The sequence below is a fragment of the Pseudopodoces humilis genome, chromosome 5, assembly GCF_049639895.1.
Source record: "Pseudopodoces humilis isolate 2021_Gansu_Grassland_sample_001 chromosome 5, ASM4963989v1, whole genome shotgun sequence".
Lineage (NCBI taxonomy): Eukaryota > Metazoa > Chordata > Aves > Passeriformes > Paridae > Pseudopodoces > Pseudopodoces humilis.
This window is the reverse complement of record NC_142204.1, coordinates 18,333,099-18,357,846: the sequence shown is the minus strand read 5'-3', so window position 1 is coordinate 18,357,846 and position 24,748 is coordinate 18,333,099. Positions and strand designations below refer to the sequence as shown.

Genomic DNA, 24,748 nt, shown 5'->3' with positions numbered 1-24,748 from the left:
AGCACCGAGCCTGACAGAGCTGAAGAAGTGTTTGGACAAGGTTCCCCTCCCAGCTCAGTATATACTGTGGCTCTACGACTGCTGGACTCATCCACGCCCCTGAGGAGGGCAGGGCTCAGGACAAGCCCTGTGGTGAAAGGTTTCCTTGTGTTTATGTTCGCAATCTCCTGGAGCAACACTAACGCAGCATGGATGTCGTGTCACACAGCCCTACCCTGAATGCTGAGCCTTCCCTCTTCCCGCTGGGACGTCTGTTACTGTTTCAGCTCTCAAAACGACGTGAACAGCCCGGGGGCAGATCCCAGGCAGCACTCAGCCTGCCCTGAGGGCTGACGGGCGGGACTCCCAGCTTCCCAACCTCGCTGCGCCACGGGGCGAGCGCAGTCAGGGAGCGGCGGGCCCAGGGCACCCCGGCTCCCGGAGAAGGTGGCGGCAGCCAGCAGCCGCCCCAGGGCACTTCCCGACGCCGTCCCGGGGCGCGGCGGGCGGGAGGCGCCGGGCGGAGCCGCAGCCGCCCCGCCCCTCCGCTCCCCACAGCCCCGGCGGAGGGGGCGGGCCGGGCGCGCCCCCGCGCAGACGCGGCCGGGAGCGCGCAGGTGGCGGGCGGGCCGGCTGTGCGCGCCGCCGCGCGCCGGGTTCCGCCGGGGGCAGCGCGGCGCCGGCGGGCGGGGAGCGAGCGGGTGCCGTGTCCGGGCTGCCGCCACGGCCGCCTTCTCACACGTGAAGGGCCGTAGCCGCCCCGCCGAGGAGCCCCGCTCCCCCGCAGTGCGAGGCCTTCCCCTCCGCCTGCCCTCCGGGCGCCGAGCCGCACCGCTCGCCCCCGCACCGCCGCTCTTGGGAGGCGCAGCGCCGCTACCCCCGTGAACGCTCCCCACGGGGTGGGCGTGGGGAAGGGTGGGTGCTGCGGCGGCCTCCCGTCCGCGGGCGTCCCCGCCCCGCCGGCGGTGGGTGCGGCGGGGAGGGGCCGCCGAGCCCGCCCAGCCCTTCCAGCCCCCCCCCGGGGGGGCGCGGGGGCCGCCGCGATGACTTGACGCCGGCCCGGGCCGTGCCGTGCCAGGGAGGGGATGACACGCTTCGTGGTGGCCGCGTCGCGGTGGCGGCCGGCGCTGCCCGCTCTGCTGCCGCTGCTGCTCGCCGTGCCGGCGCTGCGGGGCTCTCCCGCCGCAGGTAAGGGAACAAAGAGGGCCCGGGGGGCAGGTGTGCGGGGCTGGGGCCGTGCCGGGGGCGGGGCGGTGCGGGGGGCGGCAGCGCCGGTAACAATGCGGCGGTGCCGGCGGGCGGGGGCCGGCGCGGCGCTCCGCCAGAAAAGGCGCGCATTGTTCGCAGCCAGACCGCGGACGCTCCGGTGCGGGGCCGCGGCAGCCCCCAGGCTCAGGGGCTGGGACCCGACACGGGAAAGAGAAACAGAGAAGCGGTGCGGGAACAAAGGGGGCACCCGGCGTTTCGGGCTTGTAGGGTGTCCTGTGCCTGGCAGGGGTCACCCCGCGTTGTGGCCTCAGCGCCCGGGGCGTCTGGAGGTGCCCCGTGTCGGGCTGCGGTAGCACCTGCGGGGTACGTATGGGGCAGCCTGGCTCTCCTTCACCTTTCGAGTGAGGAGGCATTGGGAGCCTCTCAAAAAGCTCAGTACGACTTTCCAAGCACCGTCGTGGCGTGACTTGTGTGTGGAGAGAACGGTTCGGGCTTCAGAGGGTGGTGTATTCAGTAGGTGTTTCTGAAAAACCATGAATCAGTGACCCCTTTTTTTTTCCTCTCGTCTTTTCTCTTGTGGCTCTTGGTATCAAAATTAGTCTGTAGTTAAGCATACAGTTTAATCACAAAAATATCTCATTTAGTTCTGGTCCCATAGCACTTCTTGGTTCATCTTTAATACTTATAATCGTAACAACTATAATTTCATGGAAAGATACAGTTTTGCTGTGATTAAGTTTTTATGTTGGTAGATAACAGGTATAAAATAATACATTTTAATCAACATCAGAAAGTTGTTGATAAGTGGCAAGAAGTGATAAGAACCTGCAGCAACCTGTTTCATGAAGTGGACCAACTTGTGTTGACTCTTGTTCAAACACAGGAATTGTGGTGATTATTGTTGGGTGCTTAAGAACCCTTGGTGTTATAAAACATGCCTATCTCTTTATAATGATCCTTTATTCCCCTTCAGTAAATAGTTTGTGTTTTGGAGGTAACTAGTAAGCTTTTCAGGGAAGTTATGCTCTCCTCCAGCTCCCATCGTAGCCTGTGAGAGAAGTTCCATTCCAGGCTGTGTGAAAATTGATAGTTCACACTAAACTCAACTGATTTTTCTTAAATAGATTAGGTTTTGCATACAAGTAGAAGGCAAAGCACTAGGTTCCCAAGTTGGAAATTCACTTGTGTTTTTCTGCCTCTGAGAACGGCTGGGTTTCTTCTGTGCTTTAATAGTAAGTCAGTGAAGTCTCTTGTTTGTTTCTGATACATAGTAGCTTTTAATTAAACATGGCTGTGAGTTTCTGTAAACATTTGTGTGATTATTGTGCATGCTTGTATAACTTAAAAACAGCAGTAGAAATATTATGTAACTCAGCCAGTGTTTGAGCTGCTGGAAAAGTGTACTCAGAGACAACAAATCTTGCCCAAAGCGATGCTTTCCTGCTCAGTCTAGGGCAGGAACCTTTAAGCTGTTTTGGTTTGAGAGTCGTCTATGTTTTCAGTTTCCACTGGGCATGTGAATCACGTGCAGTGAACTTGAGGATACTAAGAGTAAACTTGATCTTCAGAGGATGCTTTTGTATTGGCATCTCAGAAATGATCAATTGATTGCAGAGATTTAAAGTTTGCAGGTTGAAGAGAACAGGGATGTTTTATTCCTTTTTGTTGAGGTGAAATGCTTTATTTAAAAGCAAGACAGGAGTCTGATTTTTCTGTCTGGGGCGCATAAGGTTTAGAAAACAGTCTTTATCAGAATCTTGTCTTTAGTCTTGAAGTGTTTTGACGGTGTAATGGGTGGTGTGAAACAGAAGAGCTGTGTACTGACCAAATGCTGTCGATTTGGGCAGCATTCAGTTAACTGATCAACAGATTTACAACTCCTGTAAATCTCTCTAGGGTGCAGTTCATTTGCCTTTCAGTGCCATATGGTCTTTACCAGTCTAGGGACAGCAAGAGCAAACTCCTACAGCTCTGAGTTACACAGAAGAAACATACAGTAAGAGTGGAATGGCCACTTACTTGCAGTTGATATAGCAAAGACAATACTTAAGAAAATTTTGTAGTTAAACAGCTTGAGTTTTGGAATGCTTTATCCAGCTCCCACGAAAGTCACATGTTGCTGAATCAGGGCTTCAGCTTCCCCAGTTAAGCAGATACTACAGAACTCGTAGTATGTGGTTGGACTGCCAGAGTGCTAAAGGTAGTTTTGCTTTTGAGCGCCTCAGTGATGCAGGGCCTTGGTCAGGCTATTTGAATGTCTTGCTGCTCAGCACAGGCTGTGTTTTTGCTTCTGTTCCATTGCACAATCTGTGCAACTCCCGCACTGACAATCAGGATTTATCTTGTCTCACTGTGGTGTTTTCATGAGAGGGAGGAGAACTTTGTGTTGTGGACTCTGAAAAGAGTGCAGTGAGTCTCCTCAGAGACTCAGGGACCAAAGGCAAGTTGTGGAGGTCAGGCAGGGAATCAGATGTAGCTGTCTTACGGGACAGTTGCAGGATATTGTTTATTCAACTTAATTGCATTAGTCTGTTGCAAACACTTGAGTTGGCATCATGTCTCTTGTGGCCAGTTGAGCTTGTCAAGCTTGCTTCCAGTTCATTTTTACAGAAGACCCATATGGTTGGAGGATTCTCTTTATGACTGTTTTCTATGCTGTGCTAGCTTTATTTATGTCAGCCTCGTGTCTACAAGCTACTCTTGTAGTCCTGCCAGAGGAAACGTGTTTTTTGTTTGCATGTTCTTTCAAGAAGTAAGAATGCTAAAAAAGCTAGTGGACAGTGCAGCTTATTGTTAATGGTGTCTGCTTGTGAATGCTTTTTGTGAAGTAAGGTCTTAGACTTCTCAGACAGGGCTGGGACTTGAAATACAGCATGACTTCAGCAAAGCAGGCTTTAACAGTTTTGACCTACCTTAGGTGATAGATTTCAGGAAATGGGCACATTAAAGAGCACTGACTCTTGCTGCAGCACAAATCCTTTCCAAGAAGTCTTGGGAAGCTGGTGATTGAAGTAAATGGCGGGTTTTGACATCCCAGTTCTTGTCAGTTCAGAATGCGTGTGCGTGTGTGGGAGTTGCTTGGGAGAGAAAGGAAGCAGAAAAGACTTCTTAATAATACAGTCTCACTTCAGCTGTGGGAGACATGGCTTTCCTTCATTTGTAAGTAAATCTGTTTGTGGCTGATGTCCTAAACTACCAGAGAGTCTCCAGCTCTGCCCATTGTGGCAGACAGTATGAATAACACTGGTTGTGTAAGAGTTATTATGGATGATGTCCTTAAGTACCAGTGTCTCTCCAGCCTGGCCTGTTGTGGCATACAGCATGATGAATGCTAATTGCATAAGAGTTATTAATTTCATTGTGTCCTGGGAGCCTGAGTATAAGGAAAAAAAGCTACAAGGAAATGGTTATCTTTTACATCTTGTCTTAGAATCCCATAGTTTAGTAAAACAGTAGCATTAAATAAACTTTATTATGCAGACAATTTCTGCTTTGCTTAATGTATAAGAATCCTGTTCTCATGGAGTCCTTGTAAGTGTGGGCAGTTTTTCACTCTGGGGTTACGTGGCATGATGCCTTTCTATCTATCTTGAAAAGTAAATTTCTATGCTTTTCTGCAGTGATTGCCAAACACACATGAGCTCAATAACAAATTTGGTTGATACTCCCTACATGTACTGTTTTCAGCTGTTGATGTTACTGGAGACAGCTGTTTTAGAAGACTAAGGGAAAACCTTTTGTAAGAGCAATGCATTAGTGTTGTCTAACTTTTTCCCTAACACTTTCCCGTGAGATCAGAGGAAAAAAAAAATAAAATTGACCATCAATACTCACGTCACTCATTCCTCAGTGTAATTAATGGCATGTAAAATTCCCAAATAAATATTGGAAAATGGGCCTGATTGTGCTAGATCTTACTTAAGCTGTAAGATGTTATAAGAAGTGTCTAAGAAATATTTCTGCTTTGCAGTGGAGTTGAGAACAAACTTAAATATTTCAATTGAAATTTTGTGAAGTATGCATTTAGCTATGGGCTGAAGCTTTTTCTTCTTTGCAAAATACTAGTTAAAAGACTTCAGCTACTTCTGATCTTGAGGCAAGACGAAAACAATGGCTTCTGCTTTGAGTTCTGCCAGCTTCTTTTCTGAACAACTTTAATACCCTTATGCTTTGGAGCATGCAGTTAAGCTTTGCTGGATTGTGTCTGCTCTGAAGGGGATGTTTTGTCCACTGCAGCTTTGAAAGCGATTTTTCTTTTTTGAAAGCTTGTAATGACTGAATTATATAGACATGGCTGTGATAGAGAAGATGACTTTTTTTTTTTGGTCAGCTGAAGCTTGAATATGGCCTATTCTTGTGGGACCCCATCTACCTGTCAGTATTGACCAGATGTATGTGTGTTGCCTGGGCATATGTACTCAGCACTCTTCCCATAGCCCAAAATGTTACGTGGAAGATTGGACTTTGCTGTGAAAATCTATCTAAACTGCTCTAGAAGTGAGACTTCAGGACTGAGAACTGGGCCCCTGCCTGCTGTGTGTTTAAAGACGTGTGTCTGCTATGTAATGCTTTACTTCCTTTAGCGTGTCTTCGGACACGGCAGCTGTCTTCTGGTGCACTGTTGTGTGGTGGTCTTTGCATCAGGCCCAAGAGGGCAAACAGAAAGATGGCTTTAGAAGGTAGCCAACATGGGACATAGGTTTAGTTTGGAGTAAGGGTCTGAGGATCTTTCCAGTCATTCTTCTGCTTGTTAATGTGATGTGTCCAGAAACCTGGAAGTTGTAGGAGGGGAAGAGGCACAAACCGCAAGAGGGTTTGTCAGATGAAAGAAACTGGAACTGGCAGGGCACAAAGAGTAGGACGCAGAGCAGTAGATCAGGAGTGTGAAATAGGTCTGTAGATGAGGGAAGCTGCAATGCAGACATTAATCCTAGATGAAGCAAGCAATGCAGTCTGCTAGTAGGATAACTACACTGGGAAACACAGATGGACTCAGTTTAAAAAAGGAAAATAAGCGTCAAAAAAATAGTGTTGAAAGGATGAATCAGAAGTGGGGAAGACAAGGTACTGGGACAAGACTGGAGGAGATGTGACCAAAAGCATCAAGCTTGTAATTTAGGAATGGGAAAATGGGTGCCTGCTGCTCTGGGACACTTCCTTCAGAATCTGGCACAGAATTCAGGGCTTCAGTGTTGGTCCTTTTTCCCTCTTAGCCAGAAGCATGATAATCTGATGCTGCTCCTTGGAACAGTTCATGAATGTGCATGAATCAGCCTTGTGACAGAAGTGTTTTTCTAAGTTTGTTTTAAGAACTGAAAAAAATCCTCCACAGAAATTGTAACGGCTTATGAAAACTGCAGAGGCAAAAAATCAGCAAGTTGGAAATATTGACATTAAAATAACCTATTAACCCACAGAGTTTTAAACTTCTATACCTGTAAGCTGTTGTACAGCTGTGCTCATGTGGCCACGAAGTGTGTATCCATGTAGACAATATTTATGGCTGTAGAGGCACCTGCATCTAACTATCTGCATATGCACACACCTACCTACAGAAAAGACCTTCGTTGTGCTCAGTGACTGATCCTGCTCTGGGGGAAAAATGGGGAGCTGGATAGCAAATGAAGAAGTTATCTGCAGGACTCTTGTTCCTTTTGTAGCAGATGTTTGAAGGTGTGACATGAAGGGAGGGACAGGGAAGTTTGAGTAAAGGTTTCACTGTTAATGTAATTAAATGCTGTCCTAGACAATTGAGTTGTGTTGCTGTTGCAGTTTCAGTGATGCTCAAGTTGCTCAAACCAAGCTTCCCACAGGTGGTTACTAGCTGTGTGTGTTCCACATTTACTGGATGTCAGACCTCTGGGATCTGTGTTGCAGAAATGCTGAGTGCTTCCAGCTGCCAAAGAAGTCAGGGGAAGCTGTTCTTAAATAGATGTTGTGTCTGAAATTCTAAATAATGATTAATGTTTCAAATTAGGCTGTCAAGATTTGACCTTATTCCTTAGTTTCACCATTTGTAAAATGTGATTTCTCAGATGCAGTTCCTTGTTGGATTTTCAAGATCCTAAGGAATGTCCAGATGCAATAACAGTGAGCAAAAAAGTTGATCAGAAAACCAAACTTTTGTCTGGAGAACAGTAAAGATCCATTAGATGATAAACCAGTCTGAAGAACTTGACTCTGCAGAAAACAAGTGTAAGAAATACGCTAGTTGTAAGCAAATAGAAAGTAACAGTGGTGGTGTAACATGATGTATTTACCATATTAACTTTTTTAGTGAGTTAACTAGCTTTAGAGGTAGGAAGATGCACAATGCTGTATCAAAGTGCAGTAGGATTTTGATGTTGAGGTTTTTTATAAATCAAATATTCTTTAAAAGAAATCATGGTTACTGATGTTTGTTCACTTTGAGTTTTAGCAGTTTCAGTTTACATCCCTTGCCTATTTGCTCTTAGTCTGCAAACTGTTTTCTAATCCTTTTAGTCCTTTTCCATTCTCCCCTCTGATTTAGAGAGGCTACTCTTTTATGAATTAATATCCTGTATAGAATTTTGATTTGGCTTTAGCCATCTGATCAAGACAGCATGTCAGGACTTGTGGTTTGAAATAGATAAGGGGCTAAAATTCACCCGCAAGTAAGGGGAAGAGGAGAGAGAAATGGTGGAAACACAGTAAATCAAGGGCCTGAAATCCATGCTTTTCAGTAGGAAGCATGCACAGTAGTGTCATACTGAAGGACTTGAAAACCTGCATAGCTCTAGGATGGGGACTAGACAATGCAGTAGTGTTGTATTAAGGGGCCTGGTGTTTATCAGGGATCGTGGATAGAATGGGATTCAACAGGATCACCGTGGTGCTGGACCTCGTGAACACTTCGGTTTTGAACTTGGGCATATCCTGTGTATTTAACTCATTAATTTTCTTCAGTAGCAGAAGAGCTCCAGCTGGAATGTGCCTAGTAAAAAGGGCCTTGTCCTTCAAGGAAGAGACAGGCTACTAGAGATAGTTGCCTTGGCAGAACTGTTGGGACTGACCATCTAATCTAGAAAAAATGCCAGGTGCACAGGATTTTATTCAAACATATAAAAGATTAAACATAAAGGAAAGTGTAATAAATAGGTGTTTATGTTGAATAAGAAAAGGAGACTTTATTCAAGTGGAGAAGACGGGTTTTCTAATTGCTGATCTTTTTAACAGTGGGGATAATGAAAGCGTGAATTGCATTGTTTGGGGCAATAGTGTAGGGTATCACTGGAGTTGATAGATGAGCTTGTATAATGATCTAACAGAAGAGGATCACAACAGTGATGTGAAATACTTTGCAGCTCTGTTTTTGTGAGATACTACGAATAATAAATAACAGTATTATTCATTACTGAGAACTTTGGTGTACTGATCAAGTGAAGAAACGATCTGTGTTTTTTATGTTGGTTGATTTTTAGGATTAACATTTTTTAAGGTTTCAGAGAACATTTTGTAATCCTTGCAAAATGGTTAGTACCTTTGTTATCCATAGTACTAACAGGCAGGATGAGCACACTTTGTAAGTTGCTCTCCATGCAAGTTCAGTTTGTGAAGCATTTTAGAATGCTGCACAGGTTATCACTGTGACAGCAGCTACAAGTGGTATGGATGTGAGTCTGCATGTCTTTATTCATCAACTGAATTATTACTAGCATTTTTGTATCACAGAGGTGGGATAGAGAGAGGCAGTATTGTGCTCAAAACACTTCATTGCTGTTTCTATGAAATGTCTAGTTGGAAAAGCTGGGAGCTTCTTCATCTTGGCGCTGGATGTAGGATTTGTCCTCGTCCTTAGCAAAGGGAGTGATGGTGCAAGCAAGAGGTCCTAAGGGGATGCAAGACAGTTGTGAGACTGGGCAAACAAATGGCACCAGACCAAATCTTTCAGTTGCCATGTTCTGTGTGCTGCCAGCTGTGGGTCTGTGTCAAAGGGAGAAGACAAATCTTTGGTTCTTCAGTAGGTGAGAGACATGGAGTCTCTCACCTGGTATCCTAGCAGCAGGAGTGCCCAGGTCAGAGCTGTGAGTTTGCTGGGCTCGGCTCAGGTGTGTGCGGTTCCCAGCTCTGCAGTGTGTTCTGGCAAAGCTTTTCTGGACAGTTAAGGCAGCGTGGAGCTGTCTTTGTGGCCTCTGTCTGAAATTGGATGGTGTGGCAGGGTGAGAACAAGGGGTGGGTGACACAAGCTTTGGTCAGGAGGATACTGAAATAAGGAACGGCAGGGATGACACTGGGGCTGGAGCTGTGGTGAGAGTGGGTGAAATTTGGAATACAGATTAGGGTATTGATAATGGAAGGCTGAGTTGCGAAGTCTTGTGGTAAGTGGAGGGCTTCTTTATGTTCCAGATTTGGAGAGGTTTTTGTGGCTGCCCTGCTTGCTTTAGAGCTTGTCTTAGAGCTGTGGAGAAGAGTTATCTAAATAGGTAACCAGCCTCAGTTTTAATGGAAAACTCTCAGATGTCTGGTAGGATAAATTTGAGAATTCTATATGCACATGACAGGTAGATAGTACAGGTAAAGATCTTATTTCTTAAGTACTATTCATACAATTTACAGATTTTATTTTCAGCCTCTTTTTTCTTAATTCACACCCTATTGGACTGAATTTGTTATTGAATCTTTTGATACTGAATAAGGAAATTAAACTGGTATGAATTCTTAAAAGAAGGATCTCCCTTTTTTGCTCCCCAGCTAGTAGTGTATTGAACTAGTTTGTGGAGAATCTCTAAAGTTCTTTCCTCATTTAAAGGCAGTTGTTTGATGCAGTAGGGTGGTGGGGAGAGCATTTATTCTTCTAGTTGGGTGTAACTTGATTAGATGTTGAGCCTGTCTCACCTTTTCCTGTGGCTGGTAATTCTGTTGTAAATAAATTCCTCCTCATGTTTGCAGATTGCAGTGAGCACTGCTCAGCCACAAAGCCACAACGATACAGCTGAGCATTACTTGGAGACAAAGCTCCAAGCATTTATGTAGCAGACCCCTCTGGGCTAGTATCAGGTTACTTTTTGAATGGGAGACAGAGGGTTGTTTGTCAGCTACGCTGGATTCTGGTTGGGTAACTTCTCCAGTGGTGGCTGTATTTAAAACTGAAGCTGCTGCTTAATTGGGACTAATTGTGTGATATATTCGGATAGAAATTGCACGTCACAGAACAAAATCCTGATCTAGAACAGAAGTCTGGTTTGAAGATGTTTTCAATTAAAATCTGTCAGTGACCTTACTTCCTGTGCTTATGATGGTGAAAGATGAAACAGATTTGGGCTTCCAGCCATTGACATGCAATTTTTAGTAAATGTAATCTGTTCCATTCTGAAAGAATTAAAAAATATCATTTTTCTTTGTCTTTTCAGAGTGCATGTGCTTTTTATAGTAACTCGGTTAAAAAAATTAGGTAAATGTTTATTAGCATGGTAATCAAAGTTTTCTCAAGAAATATTTTATCCAATATTAAAACAAGCAAGGAAGTTTCAAGAAAATAAATTGTGTTAGTCTGTTTACTTTGTTTGCCTCTATGAGTTGTTACTTTGCTGCTTCTACAACAACCACATTCTTAAAACTGTAAAATTTGTCAGAAAGATTAGGAAAGCTGAGGAATGTGAAATGAAAGTAAAGCCAGTTTCTTTCTTTTTGAATTGACTGGATTCCAAGCAGACAGTGTCACTTGAAGGTATAATCTTCTTGACTCCTGGGAGTATTAGAAACTCAGAAACAAAACTGAATATAATTTCTGTACTCATGTATTCTTATGATTCTTTAGAATTTACTGCTGATATTTACCATGTATGAATGAAGTCTAAGCAGAGCAGTCAGGTGAAGGCATGTCTAGAAACCTGAAAGAGATTTTTTCAGATTTTTTCTAAAATAACACTCAAATGACGGTTTTGATGTATTTTTTTAATGAGCCAAAGCCATCATTGAAACATGCTATTAATGTGTGAAATCACACTAACAATTTAGAATGGTTGTACTATTTTCTATTTGGAAATAAAACTTGAAGAATAGAGTGCAGCCTTATGTTGGATCACATATTCAGTAAAAACATCTATGTGACTTAGGCAAGATACTTCAGAAATATTCCCCAGTACTTTCCTTCATTCCTAAATAGTATCAGCCTTGGAGGCCACATCTAAGACTTAGATGTTTGTATGATGTTAAGTAGCTTTCTAGATATTTCCGAAAGCAGAAATAAGTATTTTACATCTTCCAAATGCAGGTGCAAGACTTTATATGCTTTATGAAGCCAAGTATGTCGAATTGAGTGAATACTTACAGCTCCTACTTCCACTTCTCATAATCAGAAATTACATTTCTAATGATTTAGTGGAATTAGGGGTTTATGAAAATATTTTGAGATTTTATGCTTTTGTTTTTGAGAGAGCTGGAAAAATTGAGAATAAAATAGCAGCTATTTGGATTCTTCAGTGTGAGGTTAAATTCTTGTGGATGGAATTATTTGTAGGAGGACAGGTGAAAAGCACAGGTGCATGTTAAGTATAGTTTGTTGTAGACAGGGAAAGCAACCACCCAAAACAGCAGGTGTTTGTGAAACACTCATATAGGCTGAGGCATGTTGTACTGGGTTATGCTTATAATGCATTAACATGTGTGTGTTATGGTTTGTTTGTTTTGGGGGCTTCCCCCTCCCTTGGGAGATAAGGGAAAATATTAAATCAGGTACTTTATTTTCATGACTAAACAGTGCATAAAGGTTGAAGACTATCTGTGTTTGGCTGTATGAGCTCTCCCAAAGTTTAATTGGAACCACTGTCTCAAATTCTGTTTCTATTGTGCTCACCTCAGGAGCTACCTCGTACAGTAACCTGATAAGAGTTTGGTAATTCTACAGTGCCTTCCTGAAATTTCTTTTACTGCAGTGGGAAGGAGCATGAACACAGTCTGTCAGGAAAGAACAGGGAGCCATGTGAAGTTCATGGGATAGCAAACCCCAGTGACTAAACCTCCCTTTGGACTGTCTCTAAAACCTGCAGTGTATTCATTGTGCTAACTTTTTAGTATGGTTCATCTTGCTTGGAAACTCTGTAAGACCCTAAGCTTGTTGATGCTTCCTGATTTGTTTCTGCAGTGTAAGAGAAATGGCATTATTGTGTCCTTTGTAACTTCTGGGACTGGATTCCTTACTGCTTCAACACTGTGGAGGCAGGAATTTCATCTGTCTCATCCAGTCTAAAGAACATAGCCTTTAAATTTGAGCTCTGTTGTCTCAAGCTAGGTGGAAAATATTGAAGTAGAAGTTTTGTTTGAAACCTAAATATTTTTAAAGAACATTTAGGGGTTTGGTTTTTTTTGTTTTTTTTTTTTTTCCTGATTTGCTTTCATGACGAATATCAAAGCCAATGGAATATGTTATTAACAATAAATGTTATGCATGTCTCAAACTCTGTTCATAGTATCTTGGGGGAACAGGTTGGGGTTTTCCTCAATGTGTAAGAGGTTTTTTTATATTAAGCAGTTGAAAAGGGCATGCTAAGTGTATTTTGTTTTTAATTAAACACGCGTGTTCATGCAGAAATTGTTCAGTAGCCATGTAATTGAGTTGAGTAGTATGACTTATGATGATGTAGTCTCTGATAGTCATATCAATAGTCTATTTGTCATCCAAAAAATATTGCAGGCTTTCTCATACCATTCTCTGTTGGTGTTTATGGAAAATGGCACATTTCTAAATAAAAATCATGTTTTGGTAAGTGGGCTGTTCATGAAGCAATAAATTTCTATTTTAAATAAGTAAACCCTCTAGATTTTCCTCTGTTTTTACACATTACAGCAGGTGTTATGTATATTTAATTAGAAGACAGCAATAATAGTCAAAGCTAGTCTTTTGAGCTCAGCCTTGTTTCATATCAATGTTTTATGTTTGTCTGGAATGTTGAATTGTCATAAAATGTGCCTATTCAGATAGATATGCAAGACCAAGAGATTTTTGCTACACAAATGTGGTAATATGGTTTCTTCTAACCAATACAGTAAACTTCAATTCCTTTTTTTTTTTTTTTTTTATTTAAGGAAAGGCTTTTATGAGATGTTTATTTGAGCAAACATTCCCCTCTATGCTTTCCTCAATGCTTATCTTATTTTCCTTCATTCTATCCTATTTGCTACATTTTGTATCTTAGAGTGAAAGTTGCAGGGAGTTCCATTTTACCTCTTACTGAAGACCGGGAGAAATTACTTGATTCCATCTTGTGTTGGTTTTTGCATTCTGCCTACTTCTTCCAAGCTCTTAACAGTAGAATTTGTGAGGCATGGGTGGGTTTTTTTTTTTATTGGGAAAGGGAATACTAGGAAAAAAGGGGAGGAGAAAGGAGTGTAGTCTCTTGGCAGACATGGATGATTCAATTTAAGATGTTTCTGTTACTTCTGTCTTGTCTCATAAAGTTGTTACTGTTTTTTTTTTGTATGGCTGTTGTATAGGCTATATTTCTTTTAAAGTACTTTATTGTGATATTTTTACGGTTTTGATTCTGCCTTTATCCCTTTAAATGGGATAGATCTTAAAACCCTGAATAGAGCACAGTCATGCAAACAATTGTATTGGCACCTCGGAGTGCAGCAATGAGTATCAGGGGACAGAAGGGAGTGGCAAGAACCTTTCAAAACACAGCTGCCACTGACAGAATGGCACCACGACTCTCTTTTACTCTGAAATGAATTTGTTAAGGAGCAACTGAATTTGAACTTGCTGATCTTAAATAGCCTCTCCTATTGAGAAACCTTCATTTTCACAACAATTCCTTCCTTGTTTGAGCTGCATAACTTACTAGTAATTTTTATGAATTGTTGGTCTTTCTTGGAAGTCTTATCAGCTGTAAGGGAAGTGGATCTTTGTTCAACTCAGAGTACATAGTAAAAATCTTTTTCTTGAAGGAAACATTCCTATCAATTATTGAATTAAAATGTCTTCTTGGTCCTCAGTCATATAATTTGTATGGAAAGTTTAAGCTCCATAAATTGTCTGTATAAAGAATTTTCCCTTTTCTAACTGACAGGTATAGAGAATCGGTCTTCTTCCTAATGCCTTTTAGTACATCCTTTCTGACAATTGATGCCGTCTGTTTTAGCCTGGCTTCAACAGTTGCCCTAGCCTGAGAATTATTTACTGTTCAGTCCCCATGTGATAGTTCCTTTCTTCACACTGTTTCTGCATGTGCTCTCCCTGTGCAGCCTCACTGGCCAAGAGCTTTGCCAACATCTCGGCTTCCCTCCATCTGCTTGCTGCCCTGAGCAGCAGCACTGCTCCTGCCTTGTGGTCCTGGAGGACTAGCTGGGCCACTGGCTAAACCAGTGCTGCTCTTGCATCTTTGGCTCTCTTCAATTTCTATACATGCAGTTATCAAACAGGAAACCACCTCATAGTTACACCTACATTACTGTGTGTGCAAATCAGGCCAATGCTAGAAATTTGTTCTGGTTTAACGAGCCGAGCTTGTCAGTAGACAACATGCCTGGGTGTTCTGAGGTGAATCAAACACATCTTTAGAGATCTCAGTGCTCCTAATTCAGCAAGCTAGGCTGTCCAGGACCACTTGAAAAGAAGATTTTGGGCAGATATAAAGAAAATAGTGTGGATTTGGGTGACCCAATATGAAATGGTAAAGGTCTAGCATCTGACTGAAATCAGGTATTCTGTCATACATCGTGCTGTCTGCCTACTACTGCTTAAGATGTTTTCTGCATCATCCAAGAGACAGCAAGATTCCAATTAGTGAGCTTCAGCTTTAAGTAGGTAGTGGAAACGTTTGTTTTCCTGCCTGACTCAATGTTACCATGTGAGAGACAGGATTTGAAAACACTGTCAATAGTGGAGACAAAATATTTTGTAATGAACGTACTCATCAATTCCAGCAGACTTTCACAGAGTTTTTTCAGCAGGATCTTGCTGGCAGTGGCTGCTGGTGGCAACTTTCCTGTGAGCAGAAGAGTTGAATTAATGGTGTGGGACAGCAGGGACAGTGACAGGCAGAATGGTGCATGTCAGCTCTCAGCCCCTTTTGATGGAAATGAATGTATTTTACAACAGAAAATGCATGATTCTTACTGAAGGTTGTGATAGTGTGGAGGGCTGGGAGCAGAAAAGAATACTGAAATATTGTGGAGAAAAAGATAAGCCATCATGTTGCTCACTACAGTGTAAATGGTTTTTATTTTTTCTTTGTGGTCTTTTTAAAACCAAATGATGCAAAACTCAGTATTTTGTTTAATTTGTGTGTTGGCTTAATGATGGAACAGTGTCTTGGGGAGAGGAAGCCTCATCAGAAGAAAGCTAATAAAAGTGAGTTATTTGAGGCAGTGCATATTGTAGGTCACATTAGAGAGACTTGTGTTAAACTGGAAGTGTTGCCTTTGTGGTTTCTTTATAATGATTTAAATATCATCACATGGATATAAAATGTTAAAAATTCTAAAGAATCTCTGGCACCCAATTTAAAAAAAAATCATGATTGCAGTTCTTGGTGGTACCTAAAATGGAGGAGGACTTTCTTTGCCAGAATAGGCTTTCTTTGAAAAACAGGCTTCCTTCATAATGGTGTAAAAAATTCAGACCTTTTGCTGTTTTCCATAGTTAGCTTCAGCACTAAAATTTTGTGCTGTCACTAAGAACTAATGCAGGCAAATTTTCCACAGGTATATATTTAAACACAGAAGCCCAGTCAAATTTCATTTCATTCACACTGAAAATTTTCATGGGTTCTGTTCAATAACTATTTGAAGATCAGTAAAAGGTGTTTCTCTGTCCACTGTCTGGTGGTGTAGTCTTTGAGATACTCAGGGAAACGTGGACATCTCTCATGACTCTGACTCTAGCAGATTTAGGCTCCAATTAGGGCTGGTTTATGTAAACTAGTTTGGGAACTGACAAGTTTTCCTCATCCCTTGCAGGGAAAGGAGGGAAAAAAAGCAACCCTCAAGGCTCAAGAGCACTATACAAATCTGAACATGCTGACATTTTAAAGAAAACTGCAAGTGTTGGAAATGCCAAGGTTTATTAAATTTTTGCAGGTTAGATGGACTTCAGTTGAACCTTTTTTGCAGTAAAGGAAACACCAAAAAGAATATTTGCTGAGAAGTGGTACTGTAGTGAATATTCAGATGTTCATAGCTTTTTAAATTTTTTTTTAATCCCTGACATGTTCCTGTATCTGTTGTAGAAATAGTGGTGCATGACACAAAATTGAGGAAGGGGTAAGAATTTATGAGCAGATTTACTAGACTTCTGTAAGGAAATTATGGCACAAGCTTGATGTGGTGAAGTGCTTTTCATCAGTCACTTAAGTTCTACAGAGCAGGCATGAAAGTAAGGATGCTATGAGATGTCCCAAATGTTTGGTGAAAAAATGGTATCAGTAGCTTATCTTTTAATTTACAGATTTTTCTTCTTTCTAGACCAAGCTTGAGTCAAAAACACAGGTGCTGACTTTTCAGATAAACTTCATTCTTCTGTCAGCACCATCGATTTATGGCACCCACCGTACAGATGCTGACATGCTACTTTTTAGAGGCTTAATGTCTTGAGAGTGTAGTTTTGGCCTGGTTAAATACGGAAGTTTCCTTCACTTTACATATACTTTAGTTTATGATGAGATTAACTCTCCAAGCAATGTAATTTACCTCAGAAATCCTCAAAATGAAATAATCTCCAGTATATTATCCAGCTTAGAGCCCTTGGAAACTGTCTTCCATGCAAAGGTCTGGTGTCTTTATTGACCTGGATCTTGCTTTTCATTAATGTATCTGACACGTGTATTGAAATGCTTCTCAATTAAGGGGAGAAGGCAGTGTTTCTAAAATCCTCTAGCTTGTAAGTGTACTGGATAAGAGGGCAGGAAGGGTAGAAAAAATGAAACATTTTGTTAATTGGCTTAACTTACTAGAAAGTGCATGGACCACACTTGAATCTTGGCATTACGATAAAAAATGGTAAGTATTTTCAGTTGTGTGGCTTGGGCTATTTTAGATCCCTAATGATAGAGGAAGGAAGGCTCTTTTTTTTTTTTTTTCTTTTTCCTAACATGTTTAACACCCTATTTTAGAGATTTTATTCCCCAGTAACAGAAGTTGATAGGAAAAAACAATGGTGAGGAGAGGGAAGGAATCCTGTGCAGGTCTCTGTTGGCATTATCCAATTTCATATTTGCTGTGAGAAGCAATTCTTAACTATGTTAAATGAAAGATACCACAAACATTTTCATTTACCACAACTGGATTATTGATAGTGAGAAACATTACTGAGTGATCTTTGCCCTTTTATTCTTCAGCTGCGGGGAGAGGAGCATTCTGTTTTTAGGCTACAACGTCATCTGCATTTGTATTAAAGTGGTTTTAGCCCAGCTTAATGAATGAACAATTTAATATTTAGAAGTAGATCCTCTTGTTTTACGACTATGGAAAGACCTACTGTTGCAGCTCCACCAGTTTCTGCGAGATTAATCCTTGGGTAGAGTTTTACAGGAGGTGTTCTGTGCATTGTCATTTACGGTGTTGCTGCAGTTCTGTCATGAACTATTACAAACTATCACACCAAGCACCAGGCCAGAGCATGATAAATGTAGGACACTGCTTTGAAAACATGAGAGGGATGTTGCTGGTTTTGGGTTCATTAAGTGTGTCAGAGATGTTGGTTTGCCTGCAGTGTGAGAGTCTTCAGGTGACTTTCTGGATTGCAGAGATGTTTTTGGGAGGTGAGAATAATGTGGCTCCCACAAGTACTCCACAAACATGTATCTGTTGTGATAAGGTATTAGCTTTAGGTAAAAAAGCTTATTAAAGCCATTTGTTTAAAGATGCAATGGAACAGACATCAGCATGGTATACCAAGCTTTGTTCACTAATATTTTGAATAAAATGTGTGTAGGAAATTTCATTTTTTAATTTTTTTTTTTTTTTGTGCATAGATTTTTGTATGAGTACCACAGAGAGACTGAATTGATTTCTCTAGAGGTAACAGTGAAGTTCTGTATTGATAAGATGGCAAAAACGTCTGAAAACCAGTTGTGGGGCTGGAGGGGGAAGAGTTTGGTGGGCTGTTGAAGAGGAGCTCACTGTGCAGTGGTGTGGTTGGGAAAACAGTTTAAATGTATGAGTGAAAGCTGGGAAGTTTTCCCACCTGTATGCCAGCTGTGTGTTAGCTACAAATGTCAACTACTCAGGAAGGATGTTGATTGACTAAGTGGGAATGGTTCAGAGAATATCCCTGTGATGCTTTGGAAAGGATGTTTCCAGGTGAAAATGTCAAAAATAGCAGCCTAGTTACTGTGCTCTAGAAACAATAGAGATGTGACTTAATTTCTGTGTTGTGGAAAATATTAATTCTGTAGTGGAAGGGCTCTTGGACCAGATAGGAGAGATTTTCAGGGAAAAATTGAGAGATTTTCAGAGGGGAAACTGAAGCTTTAGAACATTAGAGTGGAAATTACAAGATTTGTAACAATGAGGAATAATTATCTGTAGAGCAAGTTACTGTGTTGGAAACTTTCAAAAGCAAGAGTTAATTTCTGCAAGATTTATGACCAAATTAGGGCAGAGATGGGTATGGAAGATCACATTGTCACTTTCTGTCCTTATAAACCTCTGGCTATGTGTTGTAAAAGAGTGACATTATGGAGTCTAATCATGTAGCATGGAATGTAATTGTCCTTTCCCTTGACTCCAGTCACCTTCTGCTGGGATAAATGACAAAACCTGCTCCAACCAAGGCCATGTGATGTTGCTTGTGTTTGCCTCCCTTGGCTGGGATTTAGAGGAGACTGATGCAAAGTTTTAGTGGTTTGGAAACATTCACTTGTGTACCAAAAAATATCAAGATGGTAACGAATTGTGCTAAACTTACAGGACGGGATGTCGAAGCATAACATGCAATTCGATAAATAAAACTTTGGCTTATGTAACAGTTTGCAGTGTCATTCAGGAGCATACATTCTGGAGAGTGACAAGGCATGACATGGATGCTGGTGGCGCTGTGGCCCCCTCAGCAGTGGGGAGCTGGAGGTGAGCTTGGTCCCTACCACCCAGGCTGCCTGTGCCTCTCCCTTTTTTCCGGGAGGTGCCAGAGAGGAGTAGAGGTGTTACACAGACTGTTGTGTACCCATGGCGGGAAGGGTTCTGTGGGTGTAGAAGCAGATGGTTGTGTTTGGATGATATTCTGAATTTCCATGGAGAGGCAAGAAGAAAGAAGGAAAGGAAAAGAAGTCTCGGAGTCAACTTTTCCACCAAACGAGAAATTCCCCAGAGATGTGTGCCACCACAACTAAGAGGTAGCTCTAGAAATAAAACTGGAAGTAGACCACTTTCTTCCCTTACTAGAAGAGTGACTCTTCTATAGCAAAGGTTTAATTTGCTTGGAATATTTGTAGTATTTCTTTAAAAAAAACAAGGTTTATGTGTTACTGGCCAGTACTACTTGTAGAAGTATATTTTGCGCACTGGCAACTGTTAGTGTGCACGGAGTGGTGAAGCTGGAGTGAGTAGAGGTGGCACTTTGTAGCAATGGAAACTTATTAATAAATAATTCAGTGCAGCACTATGGAAGCTGATATCTGTGGTGAACAATCTCAATCATTTTAATGATTCTCTCTTGCTTCATTGCTCTGTAAGCCGTTTAACAGGAGTATTTGTCATTTTAATCCGTGATTGGAGGGGGACAGCAACATTTCACTGGTTTCGTGTGGTTTTCAGCTGTGACCTTTAAGGCCTCTGCAAAGTTAAATGGTAGCTTAGGGCCTTGCTGTGCTCTTATGAGGACAGTCCTATTCATCTTGTAGCTGCTATGCTGAAGTTGGCATCATCTGACCTGGACCCTTCAGACCAAGCTTGTTTACTGTTTGCTAGCTGAACTAGTCTGTGTTTGTTCAGCTCAGTTGTTTACTGATGAATATCTACCGTGTTCAGAAATCCTTACTCAGTTTACTGCTCTACAGGCCATATGCAGCAGAACTATGACTCTTTTTAACTTGTAGACTTCCAGTAGCTAGGAAAAGTTGGTGGTGATAGGCTTTTCCCTTCTGAGTTTGCATTTGTGTGTGTTTTATGGTCTTCCCCAGAAGACCGGGAAGTAATGGTTGAAAAATCTTGTAATGACTTCTGCGGGGTTTACAAATCCAGTTTTACACCAGATTTCAAACTTAGTGCAGTGGTTGACCAAGAAAAGCAGTGAGTGGGGAAAAGACCAGCTGAATGAAAGTGAGGCAACTTTTATGGCTTTTCCTTGGAGAAATGAATGTATCTCAAGAAGTGTTTTTTATTGCTGGTGCTCTTCATTCACAGTTAACAGAAAATGTGAACTCTGGGCAAGAGTGTAAAAAGTGGGAGGGGAAAGATGTGTGGTTGGACACATGGCTGTGTTCTGAGAGGTGGGAGCAGAGGAGGACAGACTTGAAAAAGGCATGGCAGGTAAAGGTGGCACAAGAACAAAAAGAGCAACAAAAGAAAGAACAGAGAATAAAAATAGCATCGTCAAAACCAGTTTGTCTAGGAATCCATATTCCCTTGAAACTAAATTAAAAGCCTCCATTTCTATAGGTAGTAGTACATTTCAGTAAAATTATTCAAAAGCTCCACTCCCACACCCAAATACATTAATGTACAAGAATTGTCTGACAAAAAAATATTGCCATTTATGGGAGCATTTGATGAGAAAAACTGCCAGTGTGGAAGAAACCAATTTAAGTCTGTGTCTCTTACATTTCTCTTGAAATTACAAAGAACTTAATTGTCAGTTAAAACTTGACAAACTTTTAAAGTTATATGGTGTGTTCCTGACTTGGTGAGACTTGAATTCCTGCTAAAGTGAGGGCTGTAACTTGTGTTGCACTATGTTTTTGCATACAGAACATCATATTCTAAAGTAATGTAAATTCATGGAATATATATGATTTAAAGATCTGTGGTGTTGAGAAGAATGATGGCACTTCCATGGATGTGGGGGCAAAGTTTTCAAGCAAGTGTTTAGATTAAATTCTTGAGCGAAAGTTTTCAAGCCTTGTGTGGTCACAAGGAGGAGAATGTTGACTTCCATCCATCAGCTGCAAATTTCTTAAAGCAGGGTTGTGATTCCACTTTGTTATGTCATTTATATTCCTGCTACTGTAAAGGTTCAAATTAATTTCTGAAAAGAGTTCTAGGAGGAGATAATATTTTACCAGCAAAGCTTTAATTCCCAGAGAGTGTTAGAAGTGTTTTAAAGAACAGATTAAAAGCACCATGTGTTTTGATAACATACCCATCTATTTTGATGTCCGAGGCCGTGTATTTAGTGTGCTTTATCCACATGGCAGATCCTGAAATCTGTTCCTGCATTACTCCTGTCTCTGCTGTTTTGTAGAAAAGGTCAAATTAATTCTTGTTACTCATAACTAACAGAGCAAGCCTGTAGTTTTCTCTAATGATTTATTCTAGTTTTGTGCAATTTAATGCAGTATGAATACAGTATTTTCCAAGGATTTGTCGAGGTTTTTTTAAAAACTTATCTATACTCTTTGGACTCAACATCTTATGGCATTGGGTTTCATAATTTCATTATGTTTGGGGGGAATTTGATGTCTTGCTCTTAAACTTACTCTAGTTGATACCTTTATTGAATTTTTTAACAATTTATTCTTAAACATTGTAATACTTAAATTCATCACATCTGTCCTGCTTGTGGCTCTAGAAGCCTCATTCTCATCATTTCACTTCTGTTGTCTCTTCTCTAGTCTGAAAAATTTTACAATGGAGCCAGCCTGTACCTACGCTTTATCCTTAATTTTCTCTGTGACACCTCTGTTTCTCTGTGCTTTTCTGGGGGTGATAATTATAACCGTGCAGCACTTGAGATGAGATCACAATGTTTGCATATAGTGTGGCATAATACATTTCTGTTCTCATTCTCTGCTCCTTTCCTAGGAGTCTTTAGTATTCTGCTTTGTGTCTTAGATTTCTGATGAGCACTAAATGGACGTTTTGAATTTGTGGTGGATCATACTTTATAATCTCTTTTCCCGAATGAGGAGTAGCTAATTTGAGTTTATTGTTGCATCTGTAGGTAGGGTTGTTTATCTTCCTTTCTATATTTTGCCTTCACCAATCTTGTATTTTACTTAATCTGCTGTAGACCCATGGCACTGGAAGAGCCTTCCACTGTTTTTTTTAGCGTGGGTTTCCAGTTGGGACTTTCCTGAAACACTGTTGGCAAAGGGTGCCAATGTTACATCTTTGCTCCTAATGGCATTTTGTGAACATGTAGCATTGTAGCTGCACCTCTGATGGAAATATTTTTGCATTCTAAAGCTTTTAATTGGTTCCTGATGACACCTTGAACTTACTGCATAGTAGTTAAATTTAAGAGTTTTGACTAAAAGCCCTGCTAAAGACTCTGAAAATCCAGTTAAAATTGTTTCAGCTGGATTAAGAATGTGTACAGACTGCTCTTCACAGTACTGTCACTGACAAGTGAGAGACAATTTACTTCTACTAAAATTATTGGGGAGCCTCTGAGATTACAACTATTAACTTTTTGACAGGTCATTGTCCCTAGTCCATCTGTGCAACACAATTAGGTAACAGATCCAAGACAGAAATGTTGATGGATTATAGAGAACTCTATTCTCTAGAAACCATCAGCTCGAACAAGAGTAATCTTTAAGTGTAATAAAGATTACATTCAAAAAGTAGGTGTTTTTGGAGGTACTCTCAGGATAAGCTTAGGGGCTTCTGTAGTAAAACCCAACTCCAAGAGGAGGCTGTGTCTCATTGTTACACACCCAGCATTTGGGTCTATAAGCAGAGCACCTTGTGAGATTTACTTTTGAAGTGTTTGGCTGCTATCAATGGAAGAAAAAGTAATTTTACTTATTCTTTTGGCTTTCTTGGGGATCAGCAACCCTTTACAAATGTTTTATTTTTCGGTTTATCCTATACCTATTTGCATTCAGTTGGTAAGCAATTTGGAATTACTTGTACCACTAGGAAAGATCTGTGTGAATGAAATGTTTTAGTTTCCTCTTCTGTGTGTGTGTACATCCATGAGACAAAAGAAGTGAAGAATCAGTATTTTTATTATACCAGTTCTAAGGGGGCTGAGAATTTAGTTGAAATTACTTAAAAGCAAATAGCTGGACCTTAGGTTACCGTATGTATCTGAGCTCAGAGTATCCTATCATTGATTTTCTCGTGTTTCTCTAATATAAATATTTATCAGTGAACTTAAGGACTGTATGGTAGTAGGCAACATGACCCATAAATTTAAGATCCCACAAAATAAAGTTGTGTATGAAAACCCATACATTTTCAACAAATTTTTGACTCATAGCTTAAAATCAAACAATTGTGTGAGTGTTTAATAACCTTCCAGTCTGTCCTCAAGCTGCTGAGTTGATGTGATTCATCAGATCATCCTAAGTGGTGGATTTTCTCTTGTGAAATCGCTCTCTTAAAAGGGGGAGGGTATAGTTTTCTGCAACTTTCGAGTGGGCTCTTGATATAGGAAACCCATTTATCTCAGATATGTGTCATATGTGCATACATAGCATCCAAATCTTGCCAACTGTTGCTGTGGAGGAATTTTTAGGAGGAGGTATCTGGAAGCAGTGAAGCCATGATTTGTTGTCTGTTTCAGAATGATGTGCTTAACATTTTTGCATCATTATTAGATTAATTATTTTTGGCTATACATGGTTTCCTGTGGCCTTTGGAGTGGGGAGGTCTTGCTTATTCATGTAGCTGCAGTTAGCAACCAAAACTTGTGGAAGGCTTGCTGCAGGTGTGAAGGGAAGTAGTGGATTGTCATGACCAAGCAGCTAGAGGTATTCCAAAGGTGAAGACTGTATGCCAAGCATTTTTTAAAATTGTGTAAGCCACTATAATAACCTCAGTCATGAAGGCACCAGAAAGGTTGCTGAAAAGACTGAATGTTTTCATTGTCAAGGCCACTTACGAGCAAGGTCACATATAATAAACTTAGTTGTCACTTTCATCTGTTCTTGCTTATTAACAAAGATTGAGAGCAGTATAAATGGTAGTCAACTCTCCTCTTGAAATCCTCAGAGGAAGTTATGTTCAGGGTCATATAATTTCTTTATAAACCATACACAATATCCCAACTAATGTTTACAATCTGTGCAGATGACAGCAGTCTGATAAGCCATGCAGCTGGCTAAGGCAGGCTTTTATTTCACTCAGGGCTTTTAAATTAAGTCTGACTATAGAGTTTGTGGCTTGATGCTGTATAGACAGCTGAAACTAGGAATTTGTTGTTTTCCTTGGAAGTACTTGATATACAGAGTTCTCAGTTTCTGTTTTCCTTGCCATATTTGCTAATTGAGAAGAATTTTACTTTTTTTTGAGATGCCAGACAATGTAAGAAAATGTGTGATCATGTCAAAGTTCTTTTCTTTTCTGACTCATACTTGTATGATGGAGAAGACTGGCAGTAAGAAAACACTTGACGCAATTAAGTTCATTTAAAAAACTTGACTTGCAATACACTGACTGTTGTTTTCTGAAAATAATTTGCATATTTTAATGTCTTTTTGGTTGTGATCATGGTTGT

General features: G+C 41.1%; 1 protein-coding gene across 3 annotated transcripts in view; it reads left to right on the top strand.

The window, feature by feature from the left end:
- Positions 1 to 1,045: 1,045 nt before the first annotated feature.
- The window catches only part of KIAA1549 (KIAA1549 ortholog), a 143,056-nt gene continuing 119,353 nt past the window's right edge, over positions 1,046 to 24,748 (top strand). For all 3 annotated transcript variants that reach the window (XM_014256904.2, XM_005527895.3, XM_088055153.1), the window contains exon 1: positions 1,046 to 1,167. In XM_014256904.2, coding sequence (XP_014112379.2) covers positions 1,065 to 1,167 — 103 coding nt within the window. In that variant the 5' untranslated portion in view covers positions 1,046 to 1,064. The remainder of the gene's footprint in view (positions 1,168 to 24,748) is intronic.